The sequence below is a fragment of the Notamacropus eugenii genome, chromosome 2 (assembly GCF_028372415.1).
Source record: "Notamacropus eugenii isolate mMacEug1 chromosome 2, mMacEug1.pri_v2, whole genome shotgun sequence".
Lineage (NCBI taxonomy): Eukaryota > Metazoa > Chordata > Mammalia > Diprotodontia > Macropodidae > Notamacropus > Notamacropus eugenii.
Window position 1 is genome coordinate 107545815 of NC_092873.1, and position 14933 is coordinate 107560747.

Below are 14933 nucleotides of genomic sequence, written 5' to 3' on the forward strand. Positions count from 1 at the left end.
TAGAAGAGATCTTAGAGCTCATTTAGCCCATTCCTCTTCTCTGACAGAAGAGAAAATGATATTGCTCAAGAAGTATTACCCCAGAGGAGAAGTGGCGCAGGAGAGCAGAAAGTAATTTTGGTATTTGGCTTGGCTCTTCCCCTGATCAGTTGCCCTCTCCAGGCTTCAGAAGGCTTTAGGCACCATCCCTCTGCCTCCCTCTTAGACTTGTTTTCCCAAGACAGCTTCTCTTTCTAAGAGCTAGGAAGGACCCAAGGGATCATTGAGCTCTCCCCCTTCCTTTTATGAATAAGGAAACTGAGACCCTGGGGAATAAAACAACTCAAGTCACAGAGAGTTAGAATTAGAACTCCCAGCACAATACTCTTTGCACTGTTCCAGCTCTTACATTTACTAATCTTATGACGATAGGTGAGTCACTAAACTTCTCTGGGCCTTAGCGTTCTCATCTGTGAAAGGGGGTTAACAATACTTGAAACTTCCTACCTCATAGGCTGGTTGCAAAGAAAGTAGTTTGCAAGCACTAAATAGAAAGTTATTACATTTCAGGGGCTCGGTGGGGCAGTGGGCAGAGTGCTGGGCCTGGAGTCAAGAAGGCTCATCTTCCTGAGTTCAAATCCAGCCTCAGATACTTAGTAGCTGCATGACCCTGGGCAGGTCACTTAACTCTGTTTGCCTCAGTTTCCTCATCTATAAAATGAGCTGAAGAAAGAAATAACAAACCAATCCAGTACCTTTGCCAAGAAAACCCCAAATGACCCCAGAGTCGGACTCAACTGGAACAACTAAACAACAACAAAATTATTACAACTCAGCTTGCTCATTTGATTCCAAATAAACTTACACTTTAGTCCCTGCCCTGGCCTCATCTCACATCTATCATCTTCCTCAAGGCTAGCCCCTGCCCTTTTCTAACAACCTCCTGGACTTCCCCCTACCCTCTTTCCTTCTAACCACCCTCATTCTCTTCATTCATGCAGCATTGATTGAGTACCTACTGTGTTCACAATCTTGTACTAGGCATCCCCACGCCTCCTTGAGAAAGAGGAGACAGAAGTGGGAAAAAGGAAAGAGGAATCACCCCATCCCCATCTTTCACCCCATATCCCCGCTTTGCCTTTCTCTGTTGCCCACAGAGCTATGGTGTAGTAGCATCCTCCCTCCTGTCTGAGGTAGGGGACAGCATCAAGCATCTCTTCTCTAACCCTTTTCTTCCTCCCATCCCCAACCCCCACCTTTCAGTATGTCCTCGGCCATGCAGACAGACAGCCATGACCGCTACGAGCGCCTCACTTCTGTCTCCAGCTCCGTGGACTTTGAACAGAGAGACAACGTAAGTGACTTCCTCGTTTCTCCCTCCCCCACTGTGAACAGTGGTGACCAACAATCTCGTCTTCAGTAAGGCACAGAAAGGCAACGGTCCAGCCCCGTCACCCCCTTCAAAACCATCTAACCTAGCCCCTCCATTTGTCTGATGAGGAAACAGCTGAGACAAATGAAGAAGCCACTTTCTTGTTAATCATCAAATCTAAACTGGAACCCCAGTAGTTTGACTCTTCATTCAGTGCTTTTCCCATTGCATCACTGCTTCAACTTGCAAAAGATATTTCTGTGTTAAAAAATACTTGCAATCCTTATCTAATGACCCATTTCAGTCCAACTTCCCTACAAATAATAAAACAAAAAAGTTCCCTACAAGTGGCTTTTACCCTCCACCTTTTTTTTTCCCCAAAGGTGGGTGGTTCCAGGGAGTCTTTAGGAGCTCCAACTTAGTCCTTTCTTGGGCAGGCTTCCCTAAGCTGACTAGGCACTCTCCTCCCCTAAGAGCTCAGGCATCTGCTGCTTCTTCCCCAACAGAGAAAAAACAAACAGGACAAGAAATCACCAAGGAACATGCCCCAACAGCCAGGTGGCATCCTTATCCCTAATCTGTGGCTTTCTCCCTCCCAGTAACATTCCTCATTAGTCCCCATCCTTGACCAGGAGGGGGTAGCCAATAAGAGCATCTAGTATGTCAGTGACCCACCCAGTGTCCAAAAGCCTCATCCCCCCTGACAAGGAAACTCAGGGTTACCTTACAGAGGTCTGACAGAGCAATTCAGTAGACATTTATTAAGCCCTTCCCACATGTGTGGGTGCTATGCTAGGCTTTGGGGCTAGAAGAAAATGAAATGAGACATAATTCCTTCTCTCAAGGACTTTATGTATTGGTGGACAGGGGTAACATGCACACTAATAAATAATAATACAAACTAAGTGTTAAGTACCAAGGACTTAAGACTATACAAAGTGCTCTGAGAAATTCTAGGAGAGAGAGAGATCACCTCCACCTAAGGAGATCAAGGGAAGCTAGGAGATATCACCTGAGGAGGACCTTGAAGGAAAGAAAGGATCTCAACAGGCTTGGAGATAGAGGAAATCCATCCCAGGTTTGCAGGAACAAAGATGAGAAGATGAGACAAAATTAGAGCTTTTAGCAGTCCATTTTGGAGCCTAATATGAGAAAATAGTGTCAGATGAATGAAAAAGCATATATTAGCCTCTTCCTGTATACCAGGCACTTGGCTCGGTGGTAGGGATAAAATGCAGTTGTGATGCAGTAACTCTTAAAGGAGCTTCCCTTCCAAAAAGGGAAGCCTTTCTATACAGAGGAATGATAGCTAGGGAAGGAAGTCTTTGAATGGAGGAATCACGGGGATGAAGAGGAGAGTCACAGGGCACTTGATTGGTATGTCTTTTCCCAAAGTAATGGAATTATTGATTACTGTTTCCCATCAGAGGGAGAAAGACATATATCCATGTGGTGGCTGGCAGATAGCAAGATGTTTGGAGTAGACCTGAAGCATGGCCTAGGGCCAGCCAGGGATAGAGGTCTGGTCCAGAAAGGAGTACTGTTCCAGGTGGGAAAGCAGGGTGGTCAGTGGCAGATTAGATGCCAAGATATCTCTAAAGTTGCATGGTTGTGAAACATCGTCTAGACCAGAGCCATCTTCATATAGTCAGTTTGGTGACTTTCCATTCATTTGGCAGTCAAGCTCAGGTAATACTGGAAAGGTAAACTGGAATCAACTGGTGAGAGGTCTTACATGCCAGATTAAGGAGTTTGTCTTTCATGCAGGAGAAGGTAGGAAGTCACTGATCATTTTTTGAGCAAGGGAACATCATCTAAGCTGATAGTTACAAAGATGATTTGGGGAGCATTGTGATGGTAGACATATTTGAGAGTAAAGAGAGACTAGAGAATAGGGGACCACGGTTACAACAGTCTGTCAGAGGCAATGAGTAACTGAGCTAGGAAGGTGGCAGTATGATTGGAGAGAAGGAAAACAATGGATTATAGAGAATAAAACTTGACAATTGGTTGAATATGGGGGAAGGGGGGAGTGGGGGAAGAAGGAGGAGTCAAAGATTCCAATTCATTCTGGGTTCCTGGGAGAAATAAAGTCATTGGAGAGAAGGACAGGATGTTTTTAAACTTTATTTTAAACCTGAAAAAGCAGATCCCTCAATATATATCTATGTGGTCCAACAAAACAAATCCCCGCATTAACCATGTCCAAGAATCTGTGTCTCCGAATCTTAGAGTTCATCACCTCTCTTTCAGGGCATGAACAGCACGTTTCAGCTTCATTCTTTTTCATTCATACTTCGTTACATTGATTAGGGTTCTAGTCTTTCAAAGTTGTTTTTCTCAATCATGTTAAAATCACCATAAATTGTGATCCTAGTTCTGCTCACTTCCCTCTTCATCAGTTCATAAATTTCTTCCCAGTTTTCTCTGAAATTGTCTATGACATCATTTCTTATGGCACAATAATATCCTACAACGTTCATGTTCTTCAGTGTGTTTAGCCATTCCCCAATGACAACACACTCATAATTTTCCAGTTTTTGCCCACAAAAAGAACTGCCGTAAATATTTTATACACATAGATACATTTCCTCTTTCTTAGAGATACAGACCTAGTAATGGTGTTGCAGAGTCAGAGGGTGCTCAGAGATTGGTAGCTTTCTAGGCATTGTTCCAAATTGCTTTCTAAAATGACTGGGCCAAGTCCCAGCTCTCCCAGCAACTGTACCTGTTTTGCCACAACCCTGCCAACATTTGTCATTTTCCTCTTTTGTCACCCTTGCCAGTCTGATAAGTGTGGGATACAACCTCAAATTTGCTGAAATTTGCATTTCTCTAATTATTAGTGATTTAGAGTATTTTTTTTAAAAAGTAATTGTCAACATTTTGGATGTCTTTGAAAACTCATATCCTTTGACTATTTGTCTATAGGAGAATGGCTCTTGGTCTTATAAATTTGAATTCTATATATATATCTTAGAAATGATAAGAGAAACTTGTCAGAGTCAGAGAAACTTGTTGCAATTTTTTTCTAGTTATGTTTCCCTTTTAAATTTTACTACATTAGATTTGTTTGAGCAAAAACTTTTTAACTGAATGTAATCAAAGTTATCTATTTTATCTTGCACGATCCTCTCTATCACTTGTTTAGTTGTGAAATCTTCTATCCTAGATCCATGAGGTAATTCTTCCTTGCTTCTCTGATTTGTTTATAATGTGACCTTTTATATTAAGGTCATGTATCAATTTGGAACTTAACCTTGGTGTGAGGTGTTAGCCAAAACCTAATTTCCCTCAGAATATTATTTAGGATTTCTCCCAACTTTTTTCTGTCAAATAGTGAGACTAAAGTCTTTGGGTTTATTGAGCGCCGTGCTGCTTTGTTTGCTTCTTTATGTTTAATCTGTTCCACCGATCCACCTCTTTTTTTTAACCAGTACCAAATCAGATCTGTTATTATTGCTTTGTAGTATAGTTTGAGATCCAATACTGAGAGATCCCCTTCCTTCCCGTTTTTTTCAGTATTACCCCTGAGATTTTTGACCTTAAGTTCTTCTATGTGAATTTCATCATTATCTTTTCTAGCTCTGTAAAATTTATAACTCTTTTGAGAGTTTGAAACAGCACTGAATAAGTAAATTAATATAGGTAATATTGTCATTTTATTATATTGACTTGACCTACCCATGTAGTTGATGTCTCTGTAATTATTTAGGTCTGTGTTTATTTCTGCAAGAGTGTTTTATAGTTTGATTCATGTAGTCTCTATATGAATCTGAATTTATACCCCCTCAAGTATTAATAGCCTCTACAGTGATTTTGAGTGAATTTCTCTTTCTGTCTTTTCTTGCTGAATTTTGTTGATTATATATAGGAATGCCAATGATAATTTATGTGGATTTTTCTTAACTCCAACAACTCTGCTAAAGTTGTTTCATTTAATTTTTAGTTGGCTAGGGGTTTACCATCATATCTGCAAAAAGAGGTAATTTTTGCCTGTGCTTATCCTCTGTTTCTTTCTTGTCTGACTATTCTTGCTAGCAGTTCTACCACTATTTTAAATAGTAGTGGCAATAATAAGCTTCTTTGCTTTACAAACTCTGATCTCATTGGAAAGGTCTCTGACTTTCCTTCATTACATTTTAATTTGGGTTTAGGATTTGGAGAAATACTGTTTACTGTATTAAGGAAAGGTCCATTTATTCCTGATTTCTACAGTTTTTCACAGAAATGAGTGTTCGATTTTGTCAAAAGCCTTTTCAGTATGGATTAAAGGTTTTTATTATTTATTTTATTAACATGGTTTATTATAGTTATAGTTTTTATTATGTTAAGCTAGCTAATTCCTGTTATAAACCCATGCTTGTGATAGTTTATAATCTTTCTAATGTGTTGTTATAGCCCACTTGCTAATTTTTATTAATAAAAATTTTTTACAGTCAGCTTTCATTAGGGATAGTGGTCTGTAGTTTTCTATTTTGTTGCTGGTATCAAAACATTTCTATCATAGGAAGAGATTGAAAAGGTACATTCTTTCATATTATTGCAAACAGCTTATTTAGTAATAGAATTAAATTTTTTGAATGTTTTAAAGAATTTACTTGTGAATCCATTTGGTCCTGAAGTTTTTTTTTTCCTTTAAGAATTCAGTTGTCTTCTTCAGTTTCTTTTCCTGATGAGTTTTTTAAATAGTCAATTTCTTTTTTGTTGTTGTTGTTGTTAATCTGGACATTTTATCTTTTTATGAATATTTCCTCTGATTTATCAGGTTGGTTAGCATATAATTGGACAAAATAGTTTCTAATAATTTCCTTTATTTCCTGCACAGTTGTTCTAAGGTTTTTTCATTTTTGATTAAAACTATTTAGTTTTTCTCTCTTTAAAAAAATCAGGTTAGCTCTTGATCTTATTAATTTTTTTTAAAGCCAGCTCCTAGATTTATTTATCAGTTCAGTAGCTTTTTTGCTTTCAACTTTATTCATCTCCTTTAATTTCCAGAGTTTCTGGTTTTTCACTTGGTGAATTTTTGTTTTTTTTCAATTTTAAATTGCATGCCCAATTTTTAATTTATTCTTTGTCTTTTATATTAATAAAAATGTTTAAAGATATACATTTTCCCCTCAGAATGACTTTGGTCGTTTCTCACAGGTTTTGGCTTATCGTCTCATTTTAATTTTTCAGGGAAGTTTTCAGTTGTTTTTATAATTTGTTTTTTGAACCCCCAGTTTCTTAGAATTGTGTTATTTAATCTCTCCTTGCTTTTAAATCTTTTAAGGGCTCTTTGTTCACTATAATTTTATTGTTTTATGATTATTAAATAATGTATTGAATATTTCCATTTTTCTTCATTTTTAAGTGAGGTCTTTATGTCCCATACGTAGTCAGTTTTTATGAAGACGTCATATAGTGTTTATCAGTATGCAGATAACTTTCTGTTCCCTTTCAGTAATTGCCGGAGATCTATCATCTCTAATTTTTCTTAAGTTCTAGTCATTCTTTTAACTTCTTTCTTGTTTATCTTTTGGTTAGATTGGGTCTAGCCAAATCAATTAAGTCAAAGGGGCTACATTAAGATACCTCTTATCAACACCATTATAATTTTACTACATATTTCTCCCTTCAATTTGATTATCTTTTCCTTTAAGTATTTAGATGCTATGTAATAACATAATAAGGTGTGTATGTATGTGTGTTGTGTGTGTGTGTAGTATTAATATTGATTTGTTATCTGTACCTTTAGAGTTAGGTTACATAATGGCATAATGTAATAATGAGCATAATATAATTCTGCAAGGGACAAATTTTTAGGAAAAGATGATTCCATTTTGGACATGTATTCATTGATTCAACAAACATTTATTTAAATACCTCTTGCTCTGTACATATCATAATGTTTAGCATTGGGGGAGATAAATTTAAATAAGATGCTTCCTTCCCGCATAACAATTAGGTTTGAAGGCAGCTAGATTGCTCAGTGGATAAAGCACCAGGCCTGGAGAAAGGAAGACCTCTGTTCAAATCTGGTCTCAGACACTTACTGTGTGACCCTGGGCAAGGCACTTAACTTCTGTTTGCCATAATCCACTGGAAAAGGAAATGGGAAACTACTCTTGTATCTTTGCCAAGAAAACTTCAGGGACCATATAGGCCACAGGGTCAAGAAGAGTTTATTACAGTTGAACAACAAAGTGGTTTGCATATTATCTTACTTGGTCTTCACAACCACCCTGGAAGGCAGGTGCTATTATTATACCTGTTTTATAGATGAGGAAACTAAGGGTGAGAGAGATTAAGTGAATTACCCAAGGTTACTCTACTAGTAAAATGTGTAAGGTAGGAATTAAACTCGTCTTCCTGGCTCCAAGTCCGGCTGTCTATCCATTGTGCCACCTAACTTTCTTCCTTCATGGAGCATACTGTCTAATAGGGAGCTAACACACAAATACAAATAACTATAGTACACATATGACATGGTACATGCCTTAGAGCTACAGAATAAGGCACAGTGGAGGTTATCACAGGTCCAAGAAAGGCTTCATGGAGGAAGTGACTTTAGAATTAGACTTTGACAGAGAGGGAGGAATATAAAGCAGCGGACTGAGTCTAGGGATTGACAAAACAATAATCATTAAAATTATTTGTTACTGGTTAAATAACATAAAAGTCAATCAGTAGAACAGATTAAATATATGACACAGAGAAACAACCACAGGAGCACATAGTGTTGGATAGACTCCTAGGGTAAAAACTTGCTATATGAGAAAAACTGCCAGGAAAGCTGGAAAGTAGTCTGACAGAAATGCGGTTTAGACTAATGCCTCACACAGCACACCAAGATAAGGTCAAAATGAATACATAACTTAAGTATAAAATTTCACATAATAAGCAAATTAGAGGAGCAAGGAAGAAAATAAGTTACAGCTATGAATAGGGAAAGAGTTCATGCTCAAACAAGAAACAGAGGATTATAGAAGATAAAATGGACAATTTCAATTCCATAAAATTAGTGTAATCAGTGCATTTAAAATTTGAAGGGAAAATTAACTGAAGAAGGAAAAAAATCTGCAACAGGTTTCTCAGATAACTGGTATTCAAAAATGTATAAGGAGCTTGTTCAAATGTATAAGAAAGAACAAGAGCCATCCCCCTATAGATAAATAAACCTTCAAAGAATCAGACAGTTCTATGTAGATGTGGAAGTCATCTGCATATTGGTGATAATTGACCTTGTAGGAGTAGATGAAAAGAGGCAAGCCTCAGAGGTGAACTCTTGATGTTTAGCTGAGCCCCAGGAATCTGTTATCTACTGAGATTTTATCATCTCATACCATACCTTCCTTTCCTCCTTCCCCATTCCTATTTTTTTTTTCTGAACTATTCCATGAAGCAAAAACAGTCTCTCAGCTTTTCTCCTTTTCTCCAGTCCCAGAAGTGAGCATACAACACTTTAGAAACTGAAGGTAGTTTTTCAGAGTCTCAATAAAAATTGTGAAGTTCGTTGATTGGTTCAGTTTTCTTAGTTCCTTCATTCACTTTTCTTCTGCAGCTTGTCTTCTGAGAGTCTGTTGTACCCAACCCTTCTATCTTTTTATTCCTGGGGCTGGTTCTTGGCCAGAAATACTTGTACTTTGGACCTCCCCTGTAGGTTTATATTTTAATAGCATTCCAGCTTCTTTGTGTATGTCTTAGCTCCCCTGTTATACTATAAACTCTTTGAGCAGTGGACCGTTTTCGATTATACTTTATATTCCCACCTAGTGTCTGATACAGTATCTTCGTACAGAATAGGTGCTGCCTAACTTGAAATGTATCTGAAGTGAGTGTACCTCATCTATTGAATAAAGTCTAAGCTCAGGTTTGCATTAAAAGCCCCTCTTTGACCTGTCACCAACTCGTCTTATTGGTTTTATGTTGTACTTCTTTCCTTCCCAGTCTATGTTCCACCCAACTTAGGGAAGTTTATTCTCTTCTCAAAGGAAACATCAGGCTAACTCTTGTCTTTGGATTTTCCCACTTCACAGAATACAAGTTTCTTTAATCCGTCTATTTATAGTATACCTCAGCCCCCAACTTACAGGCTCCAGAGTCAGAAGGGATCTAGGAGATCTCCTTGATCCATCCAGCCCTTCCTTCCCACCCCAATCATCTCAGTTTCACAAAGGAGGAGACTGAGTTTAGGGACTGCAACTTTGCCCATGTTTCAGGGTTAGTAAGTAACTAACTTGGAATTTGAACTCAGGACCTCTGACTCCCCCAATCCAGTGCTATTTTCTCCATGCCACCAGCCTCCCACCAGTCTTGGAGATTGGTGCTGTTTTGGTTGTGGAGGTGCAGGGGAAGAGACAGGGGGAATGTGTAGGCAAGGACTCCAGAGGTCCAAGTGATCCTGATACCAGCAAGAAGGGGAGAAACAACAATGTGGTTCACAAGTCAAGTATATCTAGAAACTGTGGAACTCCATGTGTGTGAAAAAGGAATAAATCACAAATAACCAGATGGGTCAGAACCGAGCCAAGACTAAACTGAGGTAATTGCATATTGTTGCCTATTGTCCTGGCCAGCAGTATTGGAGAGTGGAGCTCAACATCTGTCTAATGCGGGGAACCCTTTTTCTTTCTGCCCTTGAGTCTGACCTTAGGAAAAGATTCTTTCCTTAGAACCTTCATCTTACTATTCCTAGCCTATGTTATGCTAAGATAAGGGGAGATGAAGAGTAGATTCTGTAACCTCTCAAAAGTAGCTGAAAACCACTTCTTGGCATAATAGATCAGGTGTGTTCTTTGCAACAGTGTCACAGATTTTTGTTGATGTCAACCACAGGGATCCTAAAACACCTACTCTCTCTTAGGAAGAGAATTAGAAATTTAACCCAGACTGCCAATGGACTGAGCCCCTTTCCTCTAAATAACTCACTCTCACCATTCATTATGGGATCTAAACCCACTCAGATCGCCTTTCTTTTTTCTTCCAGACCCATAACAGACATCAATCTATCAAAATCTTAACTTTGACCGTATTCAATCACTAAACATGCAAGAAAAGCTCTGTGCTAGGTGTCAAGTCAACTACAAATTTAAATAAGATGTTGCATCTGCTCAGAAGGTAGGGCTATCCAGTAGAGATCTGACTCAGACAGATAGCTGATAAACAGTGGAGTACAACAGTTTGAGAGGTACAAACAGTCATGCCATTGGAGGTACGACTGCAGGTGGAGGGAAGGAAGGCTTTTTGGAGGACATGGCATTTTAATTGGGTCTTAAAGGATAAGTAAGAATGCCTGGGGACATTCGGGCATAGGGAGTGATATGAACAGGTGAAACAGACTTAGGGAACATCAAAGAAACTAATTGGAGTGGAGCATACATTGAGTGAATGGGGAATTGATGAGTTGGTGCCAAGTGTTCAGGGCAATGCTTCCATGAAGAGTTTAGATTATATTCAGTACATAGTAGGAACCCAAAGTTTTTTAAGCCCAGGTAGGAATGATGTAACCAGAGCTGTTTAGAAAATTTAATGTGTAGAATGGATTGATTACAGGTGGGGAGAAACTGACAGTGGAAGATTTCATTAGGAATCTTCATAGAATGAACCAGTCAAGTGATCATGTGAGTCTTCACCATGATTGTGAAAGTGGCAAGAAAGGGGCAAATAAAAATGCTATTGCTAAGGTAAAATTGACTAGATGTAGTGATTGGATATTGAAGAGGAAGGAGTAAAAAATAACCTTAGTCTTTTGAGCCTGAGTAATGGAGAAAGTAATGGGGTTCTGTAAAAGAAGGAACAGATTTGGGGGAAAATATGGTAAGCTCATTTTTGGACATGGATTTAAGGTTCTTGAGTATCCAGATATATTTGAGGGTCTACATAGAGGTAAAACTGGGATTTTATAAAATGGCTAAGAGAAGAAAGGTTAGAGAGAGAAAAGAGGACAAAGGCCTTTGAGGAATGCATGCATTATGAGAGTAAGAGATTAGACAGAAGGATCTATTAGGAAAGTTGAAGAACTGATGGAGAGAATATATAGATGGAAGGGATAGATATTCATTAGTGTCACATGCTGCAGAAAGATCAAGGAGAATGTGAAATGAGAAAAGGCTATTGGGTTTGGCAATTAAGAGTCCAGTAGTGGCCTTAGAGATAAGTTTCAATACAGTAGTGGGGACAGAAGTCAGATTATAGAGGAAAAAATGGGAATTTCAAGTGTAGACCACTCTTTATGGCTTAGCAGTGAAAAATAAAAGCTCATAGGTGTAGCAGAACCAAGGGAAGATTTGGGTTGTTTGGGTTTTTTTATACCAGGAAGCAACTGTTTGTAGGCATCAGGAATGGAATTAGTGAAGAGGATGAAATAGATGCTACAGAGAACAGTGAAGCAGGGTCCTAGTAGAAGATAAACCCAAGGGCAGAGGTTGGAAGTGAGGAGTCTGTTAGCTTTGGAAAGGTATTATTCTGGGAAATTAGAGGAAGGGCATAGATGGAGCATAGGTATTGAAACTAAATCTTCTTAGTCCTCCGTCAGGCCTTTCCAGAAAACAGATACCAGAGAGAACCTTAAGACTTTCTCCATATCCCTTTTTGCTAGAGAAGCAAAGCTAGGAAATGTGAAGTCAGAAGGACTAGATAGTGCCCAGAGTAGAAACGAATCTCAAGATGATGGAAAATCAACTGAAGTCCCTTGATAAGAGTAGTTTGAATAAGGTGCAGGAGGGTTGGAGCAGAAGGTGAAAGCTAGGGAAAGAGCCAGTGTTGCTGTCAAGGTTGGTAAGAAACTAGCTAAAGGTGACATATCTCTTTTGTTCTGCCCCTTCCCTTCCCCCAAACAGGGTTTCTGCTCCTGGCTGACCGCAATCTTCAGGATAAAGTAAGTATAATGGGGCCTCAGACTCCCCAAACCCTCATCTCACAGTCCTTAGCCAATGTCCAAAATTTCAGAGCTAGAGCCTTTGAGGACTCTAGCCTGACCCTTAGAACTCACTGGACATCACCTAGGAGAGGAGTTACTTTTATCCCTATCTCCCTCCTCCCATCCAGTATCATTAGTCATTCATCCTGTCATCTAGACCTCCTTTCCAGCCTTCAGGTCTGTCTGGCCAAAATGGTAGGACGGTTAAGTAGAACAGTTCCGTATTTATCATCAGGCAGGTGCAAGTGCCCAGCAATCAAAAGCAAGAGCCCAGCAGGCAGGAACGAGTGCCCAACAGGCAGGAGCAAGTGCCCAGCAGTCAAGAGAAAGTGCCCAGCAGGCAGGAACGAGTGCCCAGCAGGCAGGAGCGAGTGCCCAGCAGGCAGGAGCGAGTGCCCAGCAGGCAGGAGCGAGTGCCCAGCAGGCAGGAGCGAATGCCCAGCAGGAAGGAGCGAGTATCCAGCAGGGAGGAGCAAGTGCCCAGCAGGCAAGAGCGAGTGCCCATCAGGCAGGAGGGAGTGCCCAGGAGGCAGGAGGGAATGTCCAGCAGTCAGGAGGGAGTGTCCAGCAGTCAGAAACTGCTACCCAGAAGCACAGAGGAGCTGCTCAGAAAGCAGGAGCAGCTACTCAGCAGGCCGAAGCAGCTACTCAGAAGCACAGAGAAGCTGCTCAGAAGGCAGTACCTGCCTCCCATCAGGGAGGATCTACTGCCCAACTGGCATGGGCCAATGCACAGCAGGGAGGACCTACTACCTGGCTGGCAGGGACGAGTGTTCAGGCAGAAAACACTGCAGAAGCCAGTATATAGCTTTGAGGAGTCAATACCCATCTGGCAGGAGTTGCTAGCCAATAGGGAGGAGCAACTACTCAAGAGGAAGGGGCAGGATGGAGACTTCTCCTGGCAGAAGCAGGCCTTTGGCTGGCAGGAGGATACAGTCACCTGGAAGAAGGAAGCAATCAGCTGGGAGAAGTTCCTCAGCTGGCAGGAGCAGGAATCCAGAAATCAGACGGACTCAACTGACAGGCAGAGTCAAGGATGCAGAGAAAGAACAGCCAGACAGGCAGTATTAAATAACATCTTCTTGAGGTTAGCTGGCTCTGCAACCAATCCCCCAGGCCAAAGGACAGAACCCGTTTCTGACACTTAGTCTTTCCAAAGTACTGTTGATCCACCACCCATATCTTCTTTTCCTTCTCCCATTCCTTTTTAAATTATTTTCTCCTTCACTCTCCATTACTACTTTCTCCTTCCCTCTTCATCCCTCCTCCCTTTGAGTGCCTCTTTCTTCCCATTTCGCTCCCATTCTCCCCCCTTTTTTTCACCTACTGTGTTCAAGCTACTCACAGTGGTCATACAAAGGTGACACTCCCTGCCAAAAGCATGCACAAGGTAGGTGTGATAGGACCAAAATAGAAAACAAAGCCAGTTGATATATTCTAGGAAAATGAGAGTAAGTACCTGAACTCACTTTGAAGGAAGAGAAAAATTATGAAAGGTGAGGACAAAGGGGAGCATACTCCAGCCTCTGAGGATGCCCTGGAGGGAGAGATGAAACTTGAGAAACAGCTGGTAACCCAAAATATAGTCTTGTGAAATGAAGCTGAAAAAGTCAATTGGAGCCAGGCTAAAGAGTGGTTTAAGTGTTGGGCCAAGACATTTATATTATATCCAAGAAACAATAAGGAGCCTCAGTGGAGGGTTTTAGGATCAGGAGAGTGACCTCATCAGATCTTAGGAAGATTCCTTTGATATCTGTGTGACGGGTGAATTGGAAAAGGGAGAAATGGGAGGCCAAGAGACCAGCTAGGAAGCTGTTAATAGGAGTCCAGGTGAGATGGGTGCAGGCCTGAACAAGTCATGGGAGAACAAGCAAAAAGGAGATGGGAAGATGGAACCCATGGAACTCCCTGTTCATCGTCCCACCTCTTTTGTCCTGCTCTTCTTCCTCTGCTGTCCCGTGTTCTCTGCCCACTGTTTCCTCTCCAGACTTCCTTGCTCCTCTCCTTTGCAAATCCTGATGTACTATGGAGGTACCAGCTGTCTTTATCATTATCATCATTATTTTTTTCTCCTCCACCCTTCTGCCCTTGCTTTAACCTCCCCATTCCTGTCTTTCCATCCTATTTTCTAAGGTCAATTTCTTAAGCATTTCTGCAAGGCATTGGCCCCTGCTATCAAAGAGCTCCCATTCTACTGGGAGGAATATAAGATGTAGAGTGCACAAATAAGGAAATACAGGGTAATTTGAGGAAAGAATATGAACTGGGGAGATCAGAAAAGGCCTCATGTAAGAAACCTTGAAGGGAGAAAGGAATGCTTGTCAGCCATGGGAGATAGCCTTTGGGAAGACTTGTTGATAGTATCAAGTTCAAAGGACAGGGAATGGACCACCTAGTCTGTAATATAGACTGAGTGAAGAAGGAAGTAGTGTAAAGTAAAGACTCTGAATGCCAGTATAAGTTGGCATTTTATTCTAAAGGCAGTCGGCAAGCATTTATGAAGTGTCCATCCTATCTATGCCTGGAGAGTTCTAGGATATCTAAAGCAGGGGAGTGAAATACTCAAACCTGTGCCTTAGGAAAGTTCTTTAGGCAGCTGTGTGGAAGATGGATTGGAGGTGGGAGAGACCAGAAACAAGGAGCTCACCAAGATCTCTTTCGCTGTAGTGCAGAGGAAGG

The 14933-nt window shown here is 40.5% G+C and overlaps 1 protein-coding gene across 3 annotated transcripts in view; it reads left to right on the forward strand.

The window, feature by feature from the left end:
- The window catches only part of TMEM63B (transmembrane protein 63B), a 40179-nt gene that overhangs the window by 9787 nt on the left and 15459 nt on the right, over positions 1 to 14933 (forward strand). For 2 of the 3 annotated variants that reach the window (XM_072642291.1, XM_072642292.1), the window contains exons 5-6: positions 1243 to 1333; positions 12175 to 12212. In XM_072642291.1, the coding sequence (XP_072498392.1) occupies positions 1243 to 1333; positions 12175 to 12212 (129 nt within the window). Of the gene's footprint in view, positions 1 to 1242; positions 1334 to 12174; positions 12213 to 12489; positions 12742 to 14933 lie in introns of all 3 variants that reach the window. The other variant, XM_072642290.1, reaches the window with a different exon arrangement.